This window comes from Phaethon lepturus, unplaced genomic scaffold (assembly GCF_000687285.1).
Source record: "Phaethon lepturus isolate BGI_N335 unplaced genomic scaffold, ASM68728v1 scaffold16591, whole genome shotgun sequence".
Taxonomy (NCBI): domain Eukaryota; kingdom Metazoa; phylum Chordata; class Aves; order Phaethontiformes; family Phaethontidae; genus Phaethon; species Phaethon lepturus.
Window position 1 is genome coordinate 4,579 of NW_010518591.1, and position 24,025 is coordinate 28,603.

Genomic DNA, 24,025 nt, shown 5'->3' on the forward strand with positions numbered 1-24,025 from the left:
GGACTTAAAGACTGAAGGAAAAAAAGTGCCCAAAGAACTCATTACTTACCTCTATCAAAAAGCAAGAGTGGCATAAACAAGAACTTGGCTTTGCTGAATGTTTAAATTATAATTTTAAGGACTGTTGGTAGTAGATTGAACTGGAATTGGTGATTGACCACAAAATTCAGCATGTGTGCTTCGAAGTTAGCAATTGGAAAAAATATGTGATAGGCACAGGTTTTAATTTAAAATTATGGAGATATTTCTTAAACATATGCAGAATTCATGAATAAAATGTGAATTATTTTTCTGGTACAGTGATGTGCTTAGAAGACTGTAGCTGAAGGAATTAGGCATAAAGTTTTACCTTGTGGAGACTGAGGGATACAGTGAAAAAGAAAGCTGGTGACGTCAAGCCAGAATCCATGTAAAATAATATGAAAGTATTAACAAAGCAATAGGACGGTCAATACTGAAGGTGGAGCCCAATCTTGAGCATTGCTGTAGTCAAGTTCCTACATATAATTTTTCAAGATGAATATGCAAAATGCTTCCTTTATTGATTTTTAGGCAGTTGAGATGGAGTTGTTTTGGGTGGTTTTTTTACCATTATAGTCTTGGAAAAAATCCACACCACTTTTGAAAACCCTCATTATCCTGATGTCCTCTCCAAGGTATTCCTGCCACTAGAGAACTTGATGCTATTCTGGGATGAGTAACAATGATTCTTCAGGCAGTGAAAACTGAAAATAAATCAATAAATAAAGGCAATGTAGAAAAAAGGGGGTCAATGAGACCTGATAAGGACTCTAGCCCAGGGTTTTTCACAGAAATGTGGTAGAACAGAACCAGAAGCATTGTCTCTGACCTAAGAGTTGCCTCTCTTCTATGTAATGTTTTTCTTTCTGTTTATGCCAAGGTAAGAGGTGAGAGTCTGTCACTGTTTATTCCAGACCTGATGATGGCCGAATTTAGGCAACATCAATACCAGTGGTGATGCTATTCTGGTCTGAGAGATTAGCTCTTCCTTCCTCCATTTCCCAGGTGCAGGGACCTGGTCGCACCCAGAAGCGGCTGCTGGTGGCAGCGAGAACAAGCACTGCCAACTTCTTTCTGGCCACTGTCAGGGACAAGGTGACACAGAGCAGTGCCAACATCTTCAATCCATCTAAACCAGGAATTTGGGGGCTCTAGGATAAGGCAGAGCTCCTGCCAGTGTCATCGTTTCTTTTCCACACCTCTCTCCTACATAGGTACCCAGTTATTTCAGGTATTGCATTTCCATAAGTGCACCTGGAAAACGCTTTTTTAGGTGTCTTTTGCGTTTTCCTTTTATTTTCCTAGTTCTGTGTTGGCACAAAACCAGTAATGGTTCTCTTCACGAGTCACTCCAAGTAATAGACAGGTGAATGGGCCAAGTTTTAAAAGACATAATAAGTCCTTTTAATAGCAGAGATGGAATTTGGAGTCCGAGATTAATTTTTATCATTATAGTTCTAATTTAAAAAATTTACTTTCTCAACATCATAGCATAATTTTACTTTTGCGTGTAAAACATACATTTTTAACTACTGACAGGAGTGTGAGGGAAGGATTATTGCAAAATCTGTTAGACTTTAGAAAATGTAACTTTCTTGCTGAGAAGTTAGGGTGTACCAGATTTGCAGAATTTACTTTTGTCTAGAAAACGTTTTGCTCAAAGTCTGTCCCTGTGTGTGTTTGAAAGCTGATCATCTGGAGCAAGCAAATGAATTTTGAAGTCTCCCTTTCTTAAGACTTTCCTGGCAAAACTGATTTTTCTCCCGAGTATAATTTAATTCACAGCAAATTGTATTTGGTGGCTAGTATAACTTTGTAACCCCATGCTTTGCAGTACATTAGTAGCCAAATAACATACATTTTATTTTTAATAATAAAACTGATGAATAAGCAAGTGATAATTCTGCCTACTGATTTTTTTTAACTCCATGCTCTGAGGCAACATCATTCATGGAAGAAAATGTTATTGTAAATACATTTGTGAAATGCAAGAGAGAATGACCCTACTGACCATTTCAGAATTCAGTCCTGAGCAGTTATTAAATTAGACCTTTTTAATTCAGAAATCTCATCTTGCAGTTAGGTTGTCTTTTGTTTGTTTGTTTTTTATGATCTAGAGTTGAGGTATCTCCCTGCCCATGTTCCTTCGGCAACCCCAACTAGCATGTGCCGGCAACATCAAGCTCATTCACATCTATGGTGAGAGTGGTGGTAGCATCACCTTCCCCAAGACCTCCAAGAGCTCAGGCCTGGGAAGAAGTAAGACGAAGTCTGGAAATCCTCCTGTCTGGCCATGTCCTCATGTTTGGGCATGAACCTTCTGTTCATCCTGCCAAAGCATTATTGTGGTATGATCAGGAGTGCCCAAGAGTCACCAAGCCAGAGAGAGAGTTTCTGGAGACCCAGAAATTCCCGCTGGCTTTAACGGGGTGTCCTGCACAGCAAAGCTCAGATGCCACAAAGCCACCTTGTCTCTCTTTCACTGTGGAAAGGTGATTTGGAAAAATGGTTAATTTTGTTCACAGTAAAGTAAAAACTGCATTTTGAAAAAAAATACTCTGAAGTATTTTGAAACTTTCTAGAGGTTTTTTTTAGACCAGCTAAGTTGGAAAAATAAACGGTCCAGTGACTACTTGCTAATTCATCTGCATGTGCAGCTGCAAAATTATTTTCTGTGCACATAGTGCAAAACTTCTTCCTAAATATGAGGTTTAGAGACCCTTTGGGAGTAATTAACTATAATGCAGAAGCAAATCTGGGTTCATTGTACGCACTGCTCATTTAAGAAGTGTTTTTGTGCACAAAGCCCATTAGTAAGTTTCCAAAACCTCCATGAATGTTAAACGTTTTATTATAGGACTCTGAGCGCTTCTTACTTTACATAAAATCTAACGTAATCCTATGAATAACATTTAGTTTTTTATCGCTGGTTAACAAATTACTGCGTCACATGTATGCCACAGTGTATTCAAGGACTAAAGTCTGGCTTTTATTTACTTGTTTATTTAACAGTGATAGAACAGCTCTTTTCCTGTGGACTACACAAAAGGTTGAGGATGTGCTCAACATAAGTTGCATGCTATTGATTTTATTCTACTTGCTGGTCGACTTCTGTACAGTGTGGGGTTTTTTTGTTGTTCTACTAGGTGCTTGCCTTCTGTGCTTTTAGTCCTGTGCTGTACATGGCTGTTAGGATCCTGACTCTGATGCAATGGAAATGCAAAGCAAAGCTGCTGTTTTCATCAGTGGTACAGGATTGGCAGTCAAAACGATTGAGTTCCTGAGGATGTGATTTAGCCAGGATTGGGAATACATGCCCTTAGCCTCAGTGGGTGTAGGCATGTGCCTGAAGTTAAGAGTATGTTTAATTTGCTGAATTAGGTCAATGCTTGAGGCTAATGGGCTCCTTCAGAGGCAGCAGTGTGATGCTTTCTGGCCTGTATTACATGGGCAGTCAGGGGCCGTAATCTGACTTGCCCTCACTGTCAACTAATTTGTGAAGAAGCATAAATCATGTGAGATACTCTGAGGAAATCTATCCTACCGACTGTGCGTGTGATGAGGGTGCAGATACTTGCAGTAGTCCAGGGCAGCGAGCTGGCGGGTCTGGGCTTACTGGTGCAGCTGCGTGCTGGTGATCAGCATGAAAGCACAGCAGCACAGAAACGAATGAAGAGGAGCAGAAATAACTGCTTAGCTTTTATGAAAGTTTGTCCTTTCTTTTCTCTTAACTCTTTGTTATCTGTTTGTTTCGAGAGATTGACAGCATAGCATCGTATAACGTCACCTAATTTATATTGCGTTTTATCCACCATTTATTTCCCAATAAAAACCAAACTATAGTCTTCATTATTATAGGACAGTTAATGATTAACGTCTGAGGGTTTTTACAACACCTGGGCTTTATCTCAGAACATGCAAAATATATCCAAACACTTCCATTTAAGGTGAGGGCTTACACTGTGCTTTGGCTGCGCTATCTGGATTGGTTGGAATTCTGTGCAATTACTATTTTACACAGCGGCAGAGTATCTGTGAAGTGGCTATCAATCGAAATGTATTTTGCTCGTCAGACTTGCTTTTGCAGGTTTCACAAAACATTTAATTAGTGATAATCAGCTTTTAACCAGCCAGAGCACGCTGATGTCATTCTCTCTGTCTCTCCCCCATAATTGTAGGCATAGTCTGTACCCATAAGATAAATTGCTCGCAGTCTGGAGAACATCCTAGCCAGCAGGACGGGCGCGAATAAGAATGTCATTTGCCTGGGGATAAAGAAGGTGGTGTGTATACTGTGATTTCAGTGAAGAATATACTTTTTCTTTTCTTTTCAGAATGGTGGACCTGGAAACCAGCTGGAGATTGCAAAGTCTCCTTTCCCTCGAGGTTGCTGGTCAGTGGTCATCTTCCACCACACCCAAGGAAACTAGACGAGCTCCATGCTAACTTCTCTAAGGTTTATTTCACTATGGAAGATCAAATTATTTTCTGGCTCAGGTTTTGTGAAGTTCGGCATCTGCCTTGGACCCGCAAGTTGGAAAAGGGATCATCTCTGAGGCACGGTTAAGAGACAGAAAAACCAGTCCCAGACGATGAGCACTTTAAGTAGCACTGGAATATTACCCAGCTTAACAACAGTGTCTGTTACGCTGGATTTTAGTTTGCATGGTGGTCTGATGGCTTGGTCCTCAAGCAGCAATTTGACTCTGAATCAGAGTTTGCCTACATCTGATCCTCTTAATGCCTCTGAGAAGGGCGAAGTCTCTCGGATGTCTGTGAGGGAGAAGAACTGGCCAGCCCTCCTGATCTTGGTTGTCATCCTGTTGACTATTGGGGGGAACATATTGGTAATTATGGCTGTGTCCTTGGAGAAGAAGTTGCAGAATGCCACGAACTTCTTCCTGATGTCCTTGGCAGTGGCAGACATGCTGGTGGGTATCCTGGTCATGCCCGTGTCGCTCATTACAGTCCTGTACGGTAAGTGGCTTCCCTCCTTGTTTGACTATACGCTTTCGCAGGGAATCCCCCGAGGCTGTAGCAATCTGCTTTGCCCAATTTTTCATGTGTTGGTAGCTTGGGGAGTATCAGTGTGGACTTGGCCACAGGTCCGTGCTGAGGTTCACACTGCTGGGTGAGGACAATGCTCTTCTGGGAGCAGAGCTTGTTTCCATGCTGCTGGGAATGACCTGGGAATGGTATCAGCATCGGGTTTTTATTGCTGAGGCCACCCAGAGAAACTGCAACAGAGAGTCAGCTTTTTACCTTTTGGTTGGACTGCCCCAAAATTAGCTTGGACACAAGACCTTAGGGAAAAGCTGAGGAGTGTGTTTGTGACTGAGCCAGCTCTAAGCCAGGTCAGAATCAGTCCTTGAGCTCCCACTGACACCAGTGGGATTTGAGCAATGATGTGGTGGAGAGGAGGTTTGCACAACTAGATTTGGCATTCAAATAAAAAGTCTTCACTCTTGGCATTTATACCTGAGCTTGCCTTGTGCCTTTCAGGGGGTCATTTTGCCTTTCTGTGCCTCAGTTTCCCTACCTGAGAAAACGTCCTCTGTTTTAAAACACTTTGAGACCTACATGTATAGGTGTAAGCATTTATTGCTTCCCTACCGTATTAGGGTCAGCGCGTTTGCGCTGAAGCGGGGCATTGCCCCTGCACTCAAGTGTAGAATCACTGTTAGCACTTCAGAGGAGTAAAATATCAAACGCATCCAACTTTTTCATGTCTGAGACTCTGAATCCAATTTGTTTCAGCTAGGACTCTCCATCCCTGGATATTACAAAGGGGTACTGCGTTCGCCTCTGTATCTTTGATCATCATGTTTGTATACTCACGTATCAATATAATGTGTGTTTAATAGATAACACAATTTTGAAGTCTGTTTTCAAATTTTCTTTGAAAAGTATTTTAATATTGATATTTCTTGGAAACAAATAATGCTGTTTACTTACAGATTTGATTAGAAATTGGTTTACTGTCCTATAAAGTAAAATGTAGGGATATTTATGTGACTTCTTCCCTTGCCTAAATGATTAAGTCAGACAGAGATTCATTTCTAAAACACATTGATCAAGCATACATAATTCCAAAGCTTACATAACTTGTCTACAGTGAGTTAAATCAATATGTGATTTAGGTACAGACCTAGCCATTGAGATCATATGCATGAAGTTTTTTATTTTGGCCTGTCAGAATAGTTCTATCTCTAAATCTTCTGCGTATTATAACATGTGTATCTTATTTTTAGCATTTTACTCTGGTTCCCTGGAGCTTGAAAGGGAGCATATAAATACTGAATGATTTGACTGACCTGCACTTGCATAAATTCTGGGTTACCCAGTGACTCTAAAAAGGTGAATTTATGGAAGCGGTCTTCCTACACACATACTTTCTGAGTCTTTGGAAACTAATGGAAATGGATTTTCTGTTCTGTCCGGAAAATGATTACTTAAGGTAGTTTAAAGGTGTAAACTGTGCTCCATATTTAGAGGCAAGTAAATACCATTGATCTGAAGAAGAATTGTAATTGTTCCTCCTTCCTACCAGAGCACCAGTTGGTGGCCCAAACAGTCCTCCACAGGCAAATGGCACTACATTTTTTTGGCAAAGGTTATAATTTCAGAAGGGGCCTGGAAAATTAGTGGAAATACTGTGAGAAATGAGAATAGTGCTGTTATTTCGGGGGAGCCAGGAGGCTGCCGGAGCTGCGCTGGGTGCTGGCACTGCTCCCTTGGGCCGGCTCGGAAGCCCCTGCTAGGCTGGACCAAAGCAGGCGTGTTGCCTTCAGGCTTTCTGAGGGCAGGAGGAAAAGCTCCATTTGGGGAAGATGGAGCCTCAGGGGAATTTGCGGACTGATTTGGATTTTCACCCGTGTGAAATCACTTTTCTATATTATTTAAGCTAATAATTGTGCAAGTAAGCGGCCAGGGCAGTGCCACTGCAGCAGCAAGGGGAGGAGGCTGCCAGAGGGAGTAGAGGAAATCTGTCCCCTTTCCCAAGTGGTTATTTGCTAATTTGTCCTGAAAATAAACACTTCGTTTGATACCGCGAAGCTAAAGGGCATGGACTGACTGGGTATGTCTGAGAGGGTATTGCTCCTCTTTAAATCCATCATAATGGATTTAAATCTTTAAATCAATCATAATGCCCCTTTTCTGGGCATCTAGAAAAATAATTCGGAGTATAAGACTTAACAGGGCACATCCACAACCTCAGCATTTGATGGTAAGTAAATAAAACAGGCATGCAAGAGCAGAGGAAAAGCAGGTTAAACATGTCACTCATCACTACATACAACTTGGACTGAATACAGCCGTATCTTCCTCACCTTCACATGTGCCAGAGTCATCAGGCTTTTCAGAGCCCTGCGCCTATTTCTAGCTCTGGCAGGGAGGTATCGTGTATATTATACTCACCGTGGTGGGCCAGTTCTTATGGCAACGCGAGACATCAGCTGGAAAGGCTCTTGGCAGAGGTGCCACGTTAACAAATGCTGCTGTTATAACGGGCAGCCTCCAGAGAGCTATCGCTTACTCCTGAGTCTGTTGTATCTGGTGTCATGAGTAACATCTCTGCACCATTGCGCACACTGGTTTTGAGGACAAAATCTGGCCCCTTGTGTGACACGAGGTTTCTTGGCTTAGTTTCCTCTTAGCTATAGTTTTGGGAAAAATGGTTCTTCCCACAGCAGCCTGCAAGCACTCAGGATGCCACAGTGGCCAGTAGGACAGTTTGTTTTGTTTTCTAAGAGCTGGAGGTCAGGAAATCCAAACATTATACAAATGCTTCAGTAGGTCTTATATTCTATTTGACACGGTAGCACAAAAAGCAATTATCGGTGATTAAAGGGGCAAATATTCACATATCGGCAGAATTCCTCTGAGAGTAGCCAGGGTTCATGGACATGGACTGATCAGGGAGAGCATTACTACTTGGAGACATAGTTGTGAATGTTCAGTCGTTTTTACTGGGTATATTTTACCCTATGTGTTCCATATAGACTACATATTACACTAGGCTGTTTCAAAAGCTGACGCATGCTGTACGGAGAAATGTATGCAGCACATCTCTTCCAGATTTGTAGAAGTCACTTTTAATTTATGTAATCAGAAAGGAACCTTAAAAAAAATACATATAATAAATAGAAGAGGGCTGAAGTTGAATCTTTAAGTTTCCACATCAGCTCTCTTAGCCCCAATGATAAATTTTAGTTTGCAGAGTAGGTTAATTTCCTTACTTTTCAGCTAATGAGGTAGATGAAGTAGACTGCACTTCAAGCATAGCCAGAAAATTGAACAGACACCCTCCACAAAGACTCTGGTTTTCAGTGGTTTTCTTAATTAAAAGAAGGAAAAATCAAGTTGTTAATTAATTCAAGAATGTTATTACAAAGGAAGGGATGGCAGGATGCATCATGCTGGATTTTTCACCAATTAGTCAGTGCTCTGATATGTTTATCAATTAGTCTGTCTTGAATGTCTTGGACTAATCGATGAGTTGCATTTGACAACTTAGAATGTTTTCCACGGCATGCAGTTCCTAAAGAATGAAACAAATTAGTATGCTAATTAATGACCATGTATTGGGGAGTGTAAATGAGAAATTAACACCATGTTTAATCTCAGTGGAGAAACTTCTGATTAATTAAAAATACTGGTGTGATAGGGCATCAAGTACTCTGCATGTAATGGAGCTTCTGACAACACGTGGAGGTTGTCTCCTCACCTCAGAGCATTTTAGGGATAAGCAGTGGTGGGTTTGCATCGTGTCTAGTGTATACGGGCAAGAGAGAGAGGGCTGCCCTTTGTCTACTAGGAGTAATGAAGAGATGCGAGAGAGTCTCATCGGCTGATCTGAGTGGAAATTCCAGAAGGTATTAAACTTTCTTCGTTCTGATGAAACGGGTTCACAGCCGCTAACAAGTTGCCAGAGTGTGGCCAACAAGGGGCCAGCACACTCATCTGCCACTCCAGGTGCCAGGCTTCCCTCTTCTCTTTGAGTTTCAAAAACCACTATAATGCTGGCGAACCGACGCGGCTTCCAGGAAGGCTGGTATTAGATTCAGCAGCCATTAGCCCCAACTGCTGGAGCAGCTTTACATCCAGATTATTGTTATTATTGATAATTATCATCATTATTATGTGGTGACAGAGATGTGCTGAGCACTTGCGGCAGACTTCGCTGTTTGTTCCCCCTGCGGAGGGAAGGGGGGGAGCACAAAGAGCTGTCGGTCAGCCTGGTCCGCAGTCTCATTTCGCCTGACCCTGCTTTGCCTTTCTAGGGTGGCACTTGCTATCAGCAGTGAACATCTTGCAGAGACCTGATCAGGCGAGACAAGGACGAGGTGTTGCTGAGGAAGTTCCTGGGCTCAGCTGACACCTGAAAGGACAGACGGAGGGTGCCTGGGGTGTTTGTAATGCAGATGCCCTCGGCAGTGCCAGGGCGTGCTGCACACCTTGATATGCCAGGTATTTTCTGAAGCTGCAGCAAGGAGCAACGTGCTCCTTCAACAGCTGGGTCCATCTGCTCTGCCATTTAAAAAATGTTTTTCTTTTTTAATTTAATTTTTTTCCCTGCTGATTCCTAGTAATGACTCTCAAGGTACAGGTTAGTATTTACTGCTGCCAACCAGCTACAGGCACCTGTGCCCAAATGTTGTGTGGGAAGGATACAAGGAGTTAAATACAGCTGCTGTTTTGGCCCTTCATCCTCGAAAAAAGAAGAAAAATATGAAAAAAGAAGAGATGTTTCTTATACTGGAGTTTCCTTAACTCTTTTAGTGTATTCGTGGTTGTGAGTTAAATGACTGCAGTCACGTGTGTGTGTAAGTGACTGTGTCAGTCCACCTGGATAATTAACAGCCTTCCCCTTCTGACAAACTCTGTGCTCAGATTTTAGCTGGTTATTTTCTAATCTAGTCATTGGCTTACGGCTGACATGGTGAACTGGTGAGATCACCCTGCGGTATTTTAATGTAACAAGTTGTGCTTAAAATCCATCAATGGTCTGGAACAGTGGTAAACCCAAAATCCTGGGTGTGGAGCCGGCAGTGGACGCTTTGTCGGTGACCCGTCACCCATCGCGCTGCTTTGGCGTTGTCCTTCCCATGCCACGTTACCCCGGGTGCCTCCCTGCGCCGGGGCAGCATCGTCTTGCTGGCTCTGTGCTGCTGGATATGCATTTGCACGCCTCGGGGAGGACCGAGGGCACCCCTTTCCTCTCCCAGCTGGTTTAACTGGTTGTGGTACTGCCAGTAGTAACTACTGCCAGTAGTAACTGCTGCTCCAGGCTCAGCTCTGCTAGCAATGGGATCAGCTGAAATTTTTAGATGTTCTGAGATTTTGGAGCCCTCCCAGCCTGGCCGATGGGCAGACTGGTGCCTGGAGCCAGGGCTGGCATCGGAGCAGTGGAGAGCAGAGACACCATGTTGATAAAAAAAGTGAAAATAAGCACAGGATCACCAAGGCTTCATCCCCAGAGAGCACTGACAGCGTCTCCCAGCACAGTGGAAGCTCGAGCTGCTCTTTTAACATGAATATTTATCAGGTTTAACGTTTGGGCCCTCCTAGGGCTACACAGATACTTACTAATTGCTTCTCTCAATACTGTAGTGAGGCTTTAAATATTTATATGATTGATATTAAGTATTAACATGATTACTGTCAGGAGAAAGGTGAAATCTCACCTTGTTATAATAATGCCCTTACAAATGATGTCTGAGGTACAACACCTTCACTGAGAAGGAGCTGGTACGGAGCGGTTCTGCTTCCCGTATGTGTTTGTTGTCTCTGATCTGTGACCTGGGATGGTAGGAAGGAGCAGAGGGAAAACAAGTTTTTTTATGGCTTATAACCAGGGTCCTCGGAGAGTAGCCAAGAGAGGAGAGAAAGAAAAGCCAGAGACTGGCATAAGAGCAGTGAAGACAAGGCAAATGCCTGCAGCAAAACCCTGGGGGCAAGGGTAAAAGCCATGGGCTGCCAGCCCAGCCACAGCGTGAGCCAGTGCCAGCTGAGCCTCCCAGAGCCTTACAAACATCCACATGTGCCCTGAGAAAATTGGATCTCAGCAGCACTTAGGTGCATTTATAAGGAAATTATTTTTAGGGATGCGGATAGGCCTTAATCTCTGACCCCCAGAGGCAAATGCTGTTCTGAATATGCACCCTGACATCCTGCGCAGCTGATGCCCAGAGAGCAGGATCTGCTGTGCCGTGGGCAAAGGTGCTCTGGAGATGGTCCAGGAGCTGGGGGACGGCTACAGGCATGGGAGGAGGTGCTGGTGAGGTGCACTTCCCTTCAGAAGAGAAAACAATGAAAGGAGAGTGGGAATTATTTAAAGTCTCTGAAACAAACCAAACTACATAGTTACGGAGACCCTAAGCCTACCACCAGCTGCAATGAAAATAAAGGAAATGGCAAAATGTAAATGGTTGCGGTTATGTAGAATATAGACAAAGGTCTTAATGAATGGAAAACCCTGGAGTATAACTGCTAGACCAAATCAGATCAGAGGTCCAACTAGACTAATATTTTGTCTCTAACAGGGGCCTGAGCAAAGCGATGAATTTTCCTGTACCAGACTGTTATAGAAGAGCCTTCTCAAGGGGAACATTTCCTCCTAGACTATATTGGCTGGTGTTTGACTTGTGCCCTGTATTATGAGAATTATATCCCCTGTTATCTGTCTGTCTCGAGGTTTTGTTTAGCACTTTGATATGATATTCAGGTATCTAGAAATGGTCAGTCGTTTAAAAAATCCTGCCAAGTCATGGCCTTAGCTGCATTTCCCCTACACCAAGTTCCAGACGGCAGTTGCATTACTTTCAGAAAATATTTTCCATGCATGTTAATTTTAAATGCATGACCTTTCTGTTTGTACTGAGTAACCACTACAATTTATTCTTCTGCTAGAGTGTGAGTGGAAACACCTAGACTGCTTGCACTAGCTACTATGTCATAAACTCAGAGATGGGATTTTATTTTTTTTTGGCTCTCCAATGACACGTTGTACCTGGGAAGTGTGCAATGAAACTTATATCCAACAGCATGTATTAGTTTGTTATCTTTTGTCATCAGTAAAATCCATTGGCTGCTACACTATGTGAACAACTGAACAACTGCCTGTTTACGTAATGTGACAAATGGGATTAAGTTGTGGCATGTCTGTGTTGCTGTTGGGAAAGAAAGCTCTGTAGTGTGCCCTGAATTCATGTAAACTCTTCTCTTCTACTACCCGAGGTTTAAATTGTGCTTAGAGCAAGGGGAGGGGGGGAAAAACTAAATAGCCTCTTGGATACTCTCTGTATCCTGTTGAATATGGGATCCTGGTTGTAAAATATTTTGAGGCAGCTAAATCACAGAATCATAGAATCTTTGGGTTGGAAGGGCCCTTTGAAAGTCATCTAGTCCAACCCCCTTGCAATGGGCAGGGACATCTTCAACTAGATCAGGTTATTCAGAGCCCCGTCCAACTTGACCTGGAACAGGGCCAGGGATGGGGCATCTACCACCTCTCTGGGCAACCTGTGCCAGCGTTTCACCACCCTTATTGTGAAAAATTTCTTCCTTCTATCTAGTTGAAATCTACGCTCTTTTAGTTTAAAATAGGCCCTACTAAAAAGTTTATCTCCATCTTTCTTATAAGCCTCCTTTAAGTACTGAAAGGCTAAATGCTAACTTGCAGGATTTTCCAGAGCCCCTGAGAATATTGCACCCTGTGATGACACTCTGCTAGATCGTGTTTGGAAATCACATTACGACCCTACATAGCTTTAGCTTGTGTTGGTGGAAAACCGATGGCTTCTGGTCAAGTGAGAGTCAAAGGCTGAAGATCTGAAATCAGCACAGGAGCTCAGGACTGGAGAGGGTGACGATACCTGGCAAGAGGAGGGAGTGACACTACATGCCCTTTCTCAGCAGTGATTAAATTTGGTCACTTGTATTAGCATCAACCTCTTCCAAAACACTTAGAGTAGGAGCCTTTAGCTTTTAATTGTTATATGGAAAGCTGGCTTTGCTCCACACAGAAGTTTCTTCTTAATTTCACTTCTGATCTCTTCTGAGATTATCCATACCTTGGTTTTGGCTTTTTATCGTGTTTATTTTATTTTTTGGTTAGTTTTTTATGTTGGGCTTTGCACAATAAAGAGTGGAAGCCAGATTAGTGGGGAAAGTGTCATCATCGGAGCAGTGCAAAGCACTTTAAGATAAAGACCATAGTGCTCCACAGTACGTCAGAGTCATCTTCTTGCTACTCTTATTAAGGCAGAATTGTTTTTAAAATTTGTCACAGGAATTTGACTTATTTTAGGCTTTTGTTATTCTTTCGCATTATTTTGATGTGTCTTTTTACTAATGTCTTGTCTGAAAATCTCCTCGAGGTTTTTGTATTCTCTTGTTATGAGAGATGAGAAATCAAATTTGGTATCTGTAGAATGGCACTAATATGAGCTCGATACAGTTATTTGGACTTTTTTTTCCTAACTGATGAAATTATATGTGTTCATTCAAGGAGCAGCCCCATCCCCAGGACTTTCTCAACAGGCAGAGATGTGCAATATCCTCCATTGAGATAAATACTTTATATGAAACTATCATGAATGCCTGTTCTGGCTTCAGCTGGGATAATTTTCCTCATAGATGCTAGTGTGAGGCTATGTTTTGGATTTGGGATGAGAAAATGTTGATAATGTGCTGATGTTTTGAGTTGTTGCTAAGCAGTCAAGGACAATTCAGCTTTTCATGCTGTCCTGCTAACAGGAAGACTGGGGGTGCACGGGGAGCTGGGAGGGGACACAGCCAGGACAGCTGAACCAGGCTGCCCAAAGGGATATTTCATACCATATGATGTCATACTCGCTATGTAAAGCTGGGACGAAGAAGAAGGAGGGGGTAGAGGGACATTCAAAGTGATGGCATGTCTTCCCAAGAAACCATTACGCATGGTGGAGCCCTGCTTCCCTGGAGATGGCTGAACACCTGCCTGCCCATGGGAAGTAGTGAACGAATTCCTTGTTTTTCTCTGCTTGTGTGTGTGGCTTTTGCTTTACCTGTTAAACTGTCTTTATCTCAAACCATGATTTTCCTCACTTTCACCCTTCTCATTCTCTCCCCTGTCCCACCATGGGGGAATGAGCGAGTGTCTGTGTGGTACTTACTTGCTGACTGGGGTTAAACCACGACATTCCCTTATCTTTCTTTCAGTGTCTTTCATTTTCTCAGTTAATTTCATAGAAAAAAGTGCTGGACACTCTTCTGGAAGGCATGTTGCAGTCTTCTGGTAGCTATGCAAAATAAAAAAATTGTTTAAAAAAAAAAAAAAGGCTTCACCCTTGGCAATGGTGAGTTGAGGTATTTGATTTTTTTTGGTTGTCTTCCTCTCCAAGAAGTCATATAACAATCCAAAGAGAATTAAGAATATTGTCTGGACCAGGAATGAAGAGGAAGTACAAACAATGTCAAACCATGGATGCAGTTAAGTGACAAAAGGTGTTTACGTGGGCACAGCTACCCCTTGATAAAGGGACTCGGGGCTTAAACTTGTTTTTATTTTCAATGAAATGACATGTCACCGGTAACATCTGTACTGATTGTCCCTATTGTCTGGGAACATTCATTTGACTGAAGTGGCTTCTTCATCCACTCCTTTCTAAGGCTCCTTGAAGTTTTAGTCCTCATCAGGTTGCATAAGAGAAAGGTCAAAAATGGGCAGCCCATAAAACTTGAGAAAGCTCATCTCTACCTCTTCCATGACGAGTTGCTGCCGTGCTGTGTAAAACGAGACACACAGCACTGATGGTGAGGTTCTGGTCTAGGAAGGAACCAGTGACAAATTTTGTGGTCAAGCTTCTATCTTGGCTTTCTTTCTGCTAAGTTTCTCCTTTTGAGACGACGAATGGATTTTGATTTCAAGGCTTGCAAGCAAGGGAACAATCCATAAATAAATTGCATAAATTCAAGGAAGCAAGTCAGGGAAGTCTCTGCTGCCTGCAGAAAGACTGTTGTCCATTAGGAGGTTTATTTTAATTATATTAAAGCATTAATTTGAGTTGGATTTGACTTCTGAACAGTGTCTCAACTGAAAGTTGGGTAGAGCAAGAAGTGCTACAGAGTGCACTTAGCTCCTCTGGGAAGTAGTTGTGCATCACTTCTAACATCTGCAGGATCTGTCTGTCTTCTAGTAGATTAAATTAAAACAGTGTTCAGTGTTTGACCTGCCATCACTACTTTGGGCAGATGGTAATGTCCTTTATCAGTAACTGAGCTGTTTTTCCTCTGTGCGCCACAGCTGCACAGGCAGATTTAGAAAGCTTGTCACTTTTTGTGGGACCAGTTCCTGTTCTATTAAAATTCAGATTTTGGTAAAACCTTGGCTTGCATTGTAAATGCCTCCTAAAAAATTCCATGGGACTCGCTGTAAATCTTCTGTATGGAAGCTCTTTTCTCTCCCTCGGGACAAATCTGTCCCTTCCTTAGCTGGCCTCTGTGCGGCGAACGCAGCTGGTAAATTTGCAGCATTACCATGGCAGGCAGGATGTGACAGCCAGGCATACACTTCAGAACACCGGGAGGGAGAGGAGCAGGCGGGGCTTGCTGGTGGTGCACCCCAAGTGTCATCTGAATTGCGTCCTCGGAGACCCCGTGACCCACACGAAAGGATCGCAGGCAGCTCCTTGTGTCGGTGATTTCCCCCTGTGTGTTTGGCAGGAGGATTTGAGTCTTACCTCCAACCCGTGTGAGAACGTGCAGCCACACTGAGCCCCAGGCCAGGCCCTGTGCGATGTGTAGGGGCCAAAGTCAGAGCAGGTATTGTGGGGCAACGATGCGTAGGTGCAACCAACCAACCGTACCTATCACTCGGCCTCCATGATATTTTGATATCCTTCTACCCCCACTGCCATCTGTTACCCGAGGTAGGACAAGTGAACTGGGTGTTAATAACTGGCTCTAATGAGTGCACAAGTGTCCCTCCTGGGCTCTTGGCGAGGCCTCATTAACTTCGGTTACAGAGATGAAGGTCACGTTCCACAAGGTGTACTGCTCTGCGCTTTCCTCCTGGAAGTGCAGGCTGTTATTCTTCGTTACGCGCTCTGGAGGCGGATGCTTTACTCGGTGAAGCTCCCTCCCTCCTGCGGCCGCTCCGCTGTAGCTCGCGGGAGCCCGGACTCCGTCGCGCTGCGCTCCGCTCGGTGCCTCGCCTTGCAGAAAAGCGTGGAGCAACGGCCTCTCTCCAGCCGCTGCGCTGGAGACGCGTAGCATCCTGAGAGAGCGTGTTCTGGCAAATAAAATGGCTCAGAGTGCTTTTGTCTAATTACATTCTTGATTAAAATATGGTGCGTTGCCAAAACCAAAAACTCTGAAGAAGCGTATCCATGTCTACAGTGCTTCTCCTGGGAAGCTGGAAGAGGAATGGGATTATTCTCATTGCTGGTGAAGTATTTTTGCGGCATGTGGGAGTCCGAGTCCCCATTCTGCCAGCTTCAGGATGATCTGTTGCGCAAAAATTAAAAATTTAGCCAGTAACATAATAATCACTAGGGCGTGTTGGACTATATTTCAAGCTATAAAGTAGAACTGCTGTCTTGAAAATGTGTTGTGTTTTTTCTTTAACATAACTCTATTCTTGCAACAATCTTCAAAAGTTCTCATGTTTATTCTAACGCTAAATGAAAACAAATTTCCAACTCTGCAACACTGCTGAGAAACTCAAATGCCGTCCTTCAGCATGCTCAGACAGCAAAAGCCGCGCCAGGGCTGTGAAGCTGTGAGCTCCAGCCTGCGGTTTGCAGGCCTGTGCTGTGAACTGGGCCACTCTCTGGCCTGTGGGAAACAGGAGCTGGTTTCAGCGGTCAGCGAGCACCTTCCTCCAAGGAAAGAGCTCAGCGGGTCAACCTCTGACAGCGATGGAGACTCCTGGGCTCCCAAGATGCGCCAGATATTCCCTACAAGCTTCTTGCCCGTCGTGTCGGCATTGCACGTGGCAGGTCTCTTTTTCAGGAGGAGAGCAGAGGACCTCTTGCCTTCAACCTCTAATCTTGCTTCCTGTACTGCTGAGCTCTGGATGACGTAGCAAAGGGTTTGCTATTGCAAAGAGGGTTTTCCCCAGAGTAAATCAACGCCAGCCTTAAAAGAGAGTTTGAATGGCACCTTTCTTGCCTGCTGTGGGTAGGGCCTGGCAGTTTTGTGCCAGGTCCTTATGACTAATTTGAGCTCGGGAGTAATCCACATTGTGGAGCATCATTTTATGGGACTCTGAAGACTAATTTCTGCTGTCAGATATGGAGGCAGAATTGTTACTATTTAATTTTTTACCACCTGCTTCCTTCCTGTTATTTCTTCACTCTGTGCTGCCTGTATATCATCCAGCTCTAGCTTCAGCCTGCTGCTTGGTGTAAGGAGAGGTATTCTTTATTACTCTCCCTGTGTTCATTCCCATTGACAGAGGATCTTGTCAAATATGCCAGCTTTAGGAGAAAACACCAGAGAACAATAAACATTTCACATTTCTAAACATGCTTTTTCTGCTCCTCCTAACCTCTCGCTGTTAAACGACCGGCTGCTTTGCCTACCGTGGGTTAACGGAGCCTTGAGCCTGTGATCTGCCCGGGATGATGTTGCTGCACATGGAGCTCAGGCTGCTCGGTCCAGCACGGATGAACACAGCACAAATGCTTCCAACAGCTTCTGTTTCTGGTAGCTTCCATCACGAGGGCTGGTCATGGAGAAGGTTGCGTGGCTGCTTTCTGTTGGCTGTTAGAGCATTTATTGAGTGTACACCCTTTGAATCAGCTTGTGTTAGATTTAATTAAACAGCACCCCTCCAGAGAGGCTGAGGGGATCACCGGGCCCCTGGGTATGGCTCTCAAGAGCAGGGTGCACATCAGTGGGTCAGGGGGCTGTGGTGGGTGTCAGGTGTGAGCGAGCTACATGTGCACCATTCGGTAGTCTTGGCATGTTACAGCACTGCCAGGCTGAGCGCTAATCTTGGCCTTTTTCAGGAAAAGGTGCTTGTGGCCCCGATTTTCACCAATTGTGAGGGATGCTGTGGGTTTGACAGGCTTTTTCACGGACAGAGCAATCAGCTGTGCTAATCTAGAAAATGCTGCATAGAAGCATGAATCCGTATTTCTGAGATTAAAGGTGACCCATCAGGGAGAAAAGAGAAGTCCTTTCTTTTTTTTTTTTCCCCCCTAAATGTAGAAAAATTAAAAACAGGAATGCTAAAGAACACCCTAGATTTTGTTTTCTAAATGTGTTACTGTCTCCTTAGCTTTGATCAGGGGCAGCAGGCTGCAGGTGGGTAACATAGTGTGATTTTTCCCCTGCGCTTACAGGTGGACCTAGGGAATGGCTTCCTACAAAACGCACCAGGGGAGATCCTGACCACACTAAAGTCAGTGGGAATGCTGGCAGCAAGTCTACAGAAGCTAAGGCTTTTGCCAGAGCACTTCTCTGCCTCCTCCAACCCTCTTTACACTCCTCCTGCACGGTCATGACTAGCTCTTGGCATGACTATGGCAGCATCCTTCATCTAGAAGGGTCCCAGATGCTTTGCTGCTCTCTTCTGAGTCTAAGGAAATTTCTTCTGCTGCTGCAATGCAGCTCCCTTTGTGGTATTGCTGCTTATTTGGTTTCAGCACCATCACACAAAGCACAAGCCGCTCTCCTGTTAAAGCTTTATGGTACATATAGGTAAGAGAAATGAGCTGGTGTTTGTCCAAGTAAGATGACCTAATGCTGCACAGTGTGAAACATTCAGCTCGGTGCTGAAATGTGCTCCCAGCCTTCACGGGGCCTGATCCTAAAGTGTGTTTCAGTGGGCATTCACTTGCTTAATGTGGCTTGGGAGGAAACGCTTGTGATTGCCTCTGCATTGGCTTTGTGCGGCTGGTTCTCCCTAAGGCGCTTCTCTTTTGCTCTATGTTTCCTGCTGGAAAAGGAGTGAACTCCTCTCTTCTGGGTTGGCTGAGATTGTTGAGGTTTTTTTGCTTATTTCATCAGTTTTGTTTAAAAAAATATTTTTTTTAAAAAGGCAGAGAAAGCAAATTCACCTTAGAGAAAGAAATAATATTTTGCTGAGCAACACGATCCAAATAGAAAAATGAAATCGCAGAGATTCCAAGTTTCCTGATCCCACAGGAACACAGGAGTGAACAGGACTTTCTGACTTGCTGTGTCCTGTTGTTTGCTACCAAGTATTAGACACTGAGCTACTGCAGTCATACCTTACATCTTCCAGAGCCTGTTTCCTTTCAGGTCTGCCTGCTGCTGGGACGCCAAAGCCGGGATCTGTCTGTGTCAGTGTGTAGCAACAGAAAGCCATGACAAATCTCTGAGCACCTTATTACAAAATCAAAAATTCATCTCTTTGCCAACCTCAACTTTTTTGCAAGAAGCAGTTTTAAAATAGAAAATCCTAACACTGCAGTATGAAAAAAGGAGAGCCTCCATGTACCTTTGTACTTTGTAAGACGTAAACGTGCTTTGCAACTTTCCTTCGAAAGTCAATAAACTGGGCTGCGTCCCCTTTGCAGTTTTATCCAGGGAGCCTGTTATCAGCATTTCCTCTCTCACAGCTCTACCAGGGCACAAGAAGTCATTGCTAGGTCAGTTAGGCCTGTCATTGCTAAAACATTTAAGGCTGTGGTCTGAAATAAAGCCAGAAGCTAACTGGCAATGAGAGCAGGTTGCAGAGCGGATTTCTGTAAGAAAGTCGCAGCGGGCACTTGCTAAGGGGAGGCAGGCTTTTTGCACCACTTCCAGCTCTACAGCTCAACTTGAGATGTGGTCTCACCCTAAAACACACCATGGAAGCAGTTCTAGGTAAGCATGAACCATGTAAGATATCATCCAGGCATCTCAGGGAGGAAATTTCCTCGGGTGCAGCCTCTACAAATGGCAGAAAGGCCTGGTAGAGTCCACCTTTGTCCTCTTCCCAAGTTGCTCGGAGGTGGATGGAAATGTTAAAATACTCTAGATGGTTTCAGTGGATTAACTCCTACTGGCACTAGTTGAACACATGGCCTTACAGTTTTCTAATTTACCCACAGCACTTATGCTGCATCCCATGAGGGAGCTATTTTTTATATTTTAGACACTAAATTGGACAGGCATGTCTTGCCTGTATGATGTAACTGAGAATTGCCCATCCAAAATAAATCTTTTATGTTCAAGTATGACTCCTTAGAATGATTTTGAGTGGCACACATTTAAATGCTGTTATTTAATGCAAATAAAGATTTAGATCCAATTATATTTTTTATTTCATTCTTTTGCTAAAATTTTTTGGAAGATGCAATGCGTTTTAAAACTCACAGGAATGTAAAGCCCCCAAAATCTGGAGTGTGTATAGTTACATTTCTGTTTTACAGGAGTACTGACGTCAGTTTAAATACAGCAGCAGTTTTCATGCTGTCAGTGCAATCTTCTCATGCCCAATTTGCTTCTAGATCAGTGAAGCTAAATGTGCTTTAAAATGCATGAATCTTTGTTTACTTTTTATGACAGTAGCCTGTTAGACCCAGTAGCAGCTTTGTAAGTGTGTTGCCTCATTGTAATTAACTTTTATGAGTTTAGTTGAAAAGAAAGATAAACTTACACGCTTTGTAGCAAACCAGAAATTGATACAAGATAATGACAAAAGCAGAATTATTATATTTAAAAAGAAAGACCCTATGATGATAAACCGATAAATTTGCTGCTTTATAAAGGTGCCAGGCGGATCACCAAGATAACAAGTAAAACGAAGACAACTAATGTGTTTCCCACAGACAGATTTAGCCTCATCTGGAAGGAGGAACAGCACCACCTCTGGGCACTGGGGCCGTGTGGGATACAGCCACCCAGAGTCTTCCTTAGGTATGTTTAATCCCCTATTCTTAAATTTTAAAATAGAAGGGATTTAACCAGAATTGCAGACATTTTACCAAGATTGAGTTCATTTTAGTCTATGTCATCGTACATATGTATTTACCTGTGACAGCTTCTTACAGGGATGTTATCTTAGATACGGATGCTTGTCCCAGCCTAGGTGCCCCTTTGCAAAACTCGCCCGAGTTCAGCTTCAGCTGTAACTCAGGCCTCCCTCATTCTCACAATCTGTTGGCCATCTGGAGAAGGACCCAGTTACAACGTGCACCGCCTCTCCAACCACACCACAAAGCCTGGTGCTCAAGCAGCATCTGCTCAGTGAGCAAGGGAGCTGCCGATGAACTGGCATTTGCTTCTATTGATTTTTGTAAACAGTGTGACTTTTTTTTTTTTTAAAAGGGGGGGGAAAGAGAGAAATAGTAATTCCACAGAATAACAGAGCAGAAAGGATAGCAACGCCACTTAGTCTTTATCCAAACATTAAATTAACTTAGGAAAGTGCGAAATAAAATACTCTCTATTTAGAAGCATCATATGTGTGACCTGCAGTTTAAAACACAGATGTGACCACAGCAGCCTGGCCTGAACTGTGACAGAGGAGAGCATCTCAATGGCTTCATCCCAAACACCCTGTATAAGTTGTTACTTCTACTTCTGTTTTCTCTTACCCGTAAGAGCCCTTGCTTCCTCTCCTAAAAGGTGTCTGCAGCTAAATCTAGCAACACTTTCACACACCAGATATCTAGGACGTATTATTTCATGCTAAGAACTTGCTGTCTCTTCTCACTCATCCTAGCAGAGTGAAATTGGGATGAGGAACTAGTTAGTAGCACGTGCTTCTCAGCACTTGCCAACGAGCAGTTATAATTCCCAGGAACGGCCCTACTGCAGTCTGTTGTAAAGATTAACATATGGCTCATTTTCCTGTGCTGGCTGCAGCTGCAGATATTGGAGGATGTAAGGGGAAACGCAGAAAGACTCCAAGGATGGTCAGCTGTATCTCTGTGCTCTGTCTTGACTTAATGTGTAATCGAAAAACTCTTTCATACTTGTTCTGTTTGGAAATTATGCCCTGTATTCACTCGGGGAGTGCGTTGTTGCATGCAGGTAGATGCCTCATGTCAGCATTTTGCTGTTTGGTATATTTGTTGCTTTTACTGTATTGTTTTATGGGCAGTATTTGTGAAAATAAGTATGATTTCTCTTCAGCGTATGGTAGCCTCGATGTTCTGTATGTGACTAATACAATAATATTGTAATTTCTTGCCTAAGGGCGCAACCTGAGCGATGGTGACATGCCAAGACCCTGAGGAACAGACTACTGCATTTTTAGAAGAGGTGCATGTAATGGGCCAACCCAGCCTTTGAGCTCAAAAGTATGGAAAAATCACTGCCATTATGTAGGCCAATACATTTGTAGATAGCTGCTTTATGCAAGACGGAAAGAAATACGGAGAAGCAAGGTGAAATCTCTGAAAAGCACTTAGATATATTGTAAGACAAATATACCAATGTAATACATTAGTTTGAATTATGAATGCTTCCAGGATTGGGTCAATTAACGCAGAATTAACTCAAATTTTTCTTCTACTTCCTTTCACATCTGTCTGTTGAATTGATATCATTAAATTCTACACAGCAAATTATGATTTTAATGTCTCTTTCCAATTCACTTAACATATCCGTTGAAATTCTAGTTCTAGAGTTGTCTCATATTCGTTAAAATATGCACAAATACCCTCATAGGTTAGTTCACTTCCCTGAGACCTAATGGTAAGCATTAAGTTCCCACTTTGTGTTTTATCAGCACATGCTGGGAAAGAGACTCTGATGTGATTGATCTGCTTGCATGGTAATTAAATGGAAATTACATTGATGGAAGAGGGGCCACATGCCAATTGCTCTGCCTTGCACTAATTTGCACACTGCCTCATTGATGCAATACAACCCTTTTCTGAATGGACAACTCACAAGAGAAACAGAATGGATCCTCGCTAGTTTGTCTGCCAAAATTGTCATTAAAAATGCTAATGAGATGAGGGGAATTTGTGCATGAGCCTTTCATGGAGCCTAGGCTGTGATTACCAACATGAGCTATATCAACATTTTGGTTTCATGCAGTGGTTTCAAATACATATTCCATTTTTCCAGCCTCCTCTGTGTTTGCTGGTTGTAATAAGTCTCCTTGCTGGAAAACTTTAGTATTCCTGCAGGAACTCTGATAAGCACAGGGACAGCAGTGGGTTTAGTGAGTGAATCTCTCCTCTGAGATGCTGTCTCAGATCCTAGATGAACAAGGTTTAGGACTACAAAGCTCAGTGAGTGATGCACAAACATGAAATACCTAGCTGCTCTATCAGCTCTTAGGTACGAGATTTTATGGGCAAGGCAGGACAACCGATAAGGTTCTGTTGATTCTCTGTTATTTTTTGGGCAGTTTGATTTCCATTCCTGTTGACGTGTTGGCAGTAGACTCTCTTCTCCAGCTGTGCTGGAGTTATCAGGACAGACCAGTTACTACCCTGACCAATCCGTTTCCACCTTCTGATGTATAATGTTTTTTGCAATGTGTTTATTTTAGGTGAGTTTTGGGTGTTTCACTTGTTTTTATAAACATCTATTTCCATCCCCAATCAGAGGCAGCAGCTGTAGAAAAGGGTCTTGGTGTCGCTGAGATACGGAAATTGTATGACAGGCTTTTACCATACCTATTTGGCACCCACTGGGATGCAGAAGACTGTAAACGTGTGTCTGACACCTATGAATATTGATGGCTGGTTTTAGGAGGCAACAGAGCTCTGTCCTTATATCTGCGTGTTTGTTCTGAATGTTAACTACTTCTCACTCTGCTATTTAAATTTTGAATTTGTTGGGTAAAATTTTGAATTTGCCAGTTAAGTGTTTGTTGATTCCTGCGGATCAGCTGATCTGAAATGAACGGAAAGAGAGGTTGCATTTCAACACAGCAGAAGCCAAAAGTCGTGGGTCTACTTTACCGTTAAAAACTAGCTAGCTGTCTCCATCCAAGATGTGCAACAGCAGAACAAGGTTATTTGTTTCATATAAGATGACAAGTTGATGTTGACAAGCATGAACACAGGAAAAAGAACTTCCAAGATGAAGTGCTTTAAAC

General features: G+C 43.2%; 1 protein-coding gene across 1 annotated transcript in view; it reads left to right on the plus strand.

Annotated features, from left to right (window-relative positions):
• Positions 1–4,536: 4,536 nt before the first annotated feature.
• The window catches only part of LOC104628263 (5-hydroxytryptamine receptor 2C-like), a 31,472-nt gene continuing 11,983 nt past the window's right edge, over positions 4,537–24,025 (plus strand). Inside the window, exon 1 of the mRNA XM_010296787.1 lies at positions 4,537–4,998. Coding sequence (XP_010295089.1) covers positions 4,614–4,998 — 385 coding nt within the window. The 5' untranslated portion in view covers positions 4,537–4,613. The remainder of the gene's footprint in view (positions 4,999–24,025) is intronic.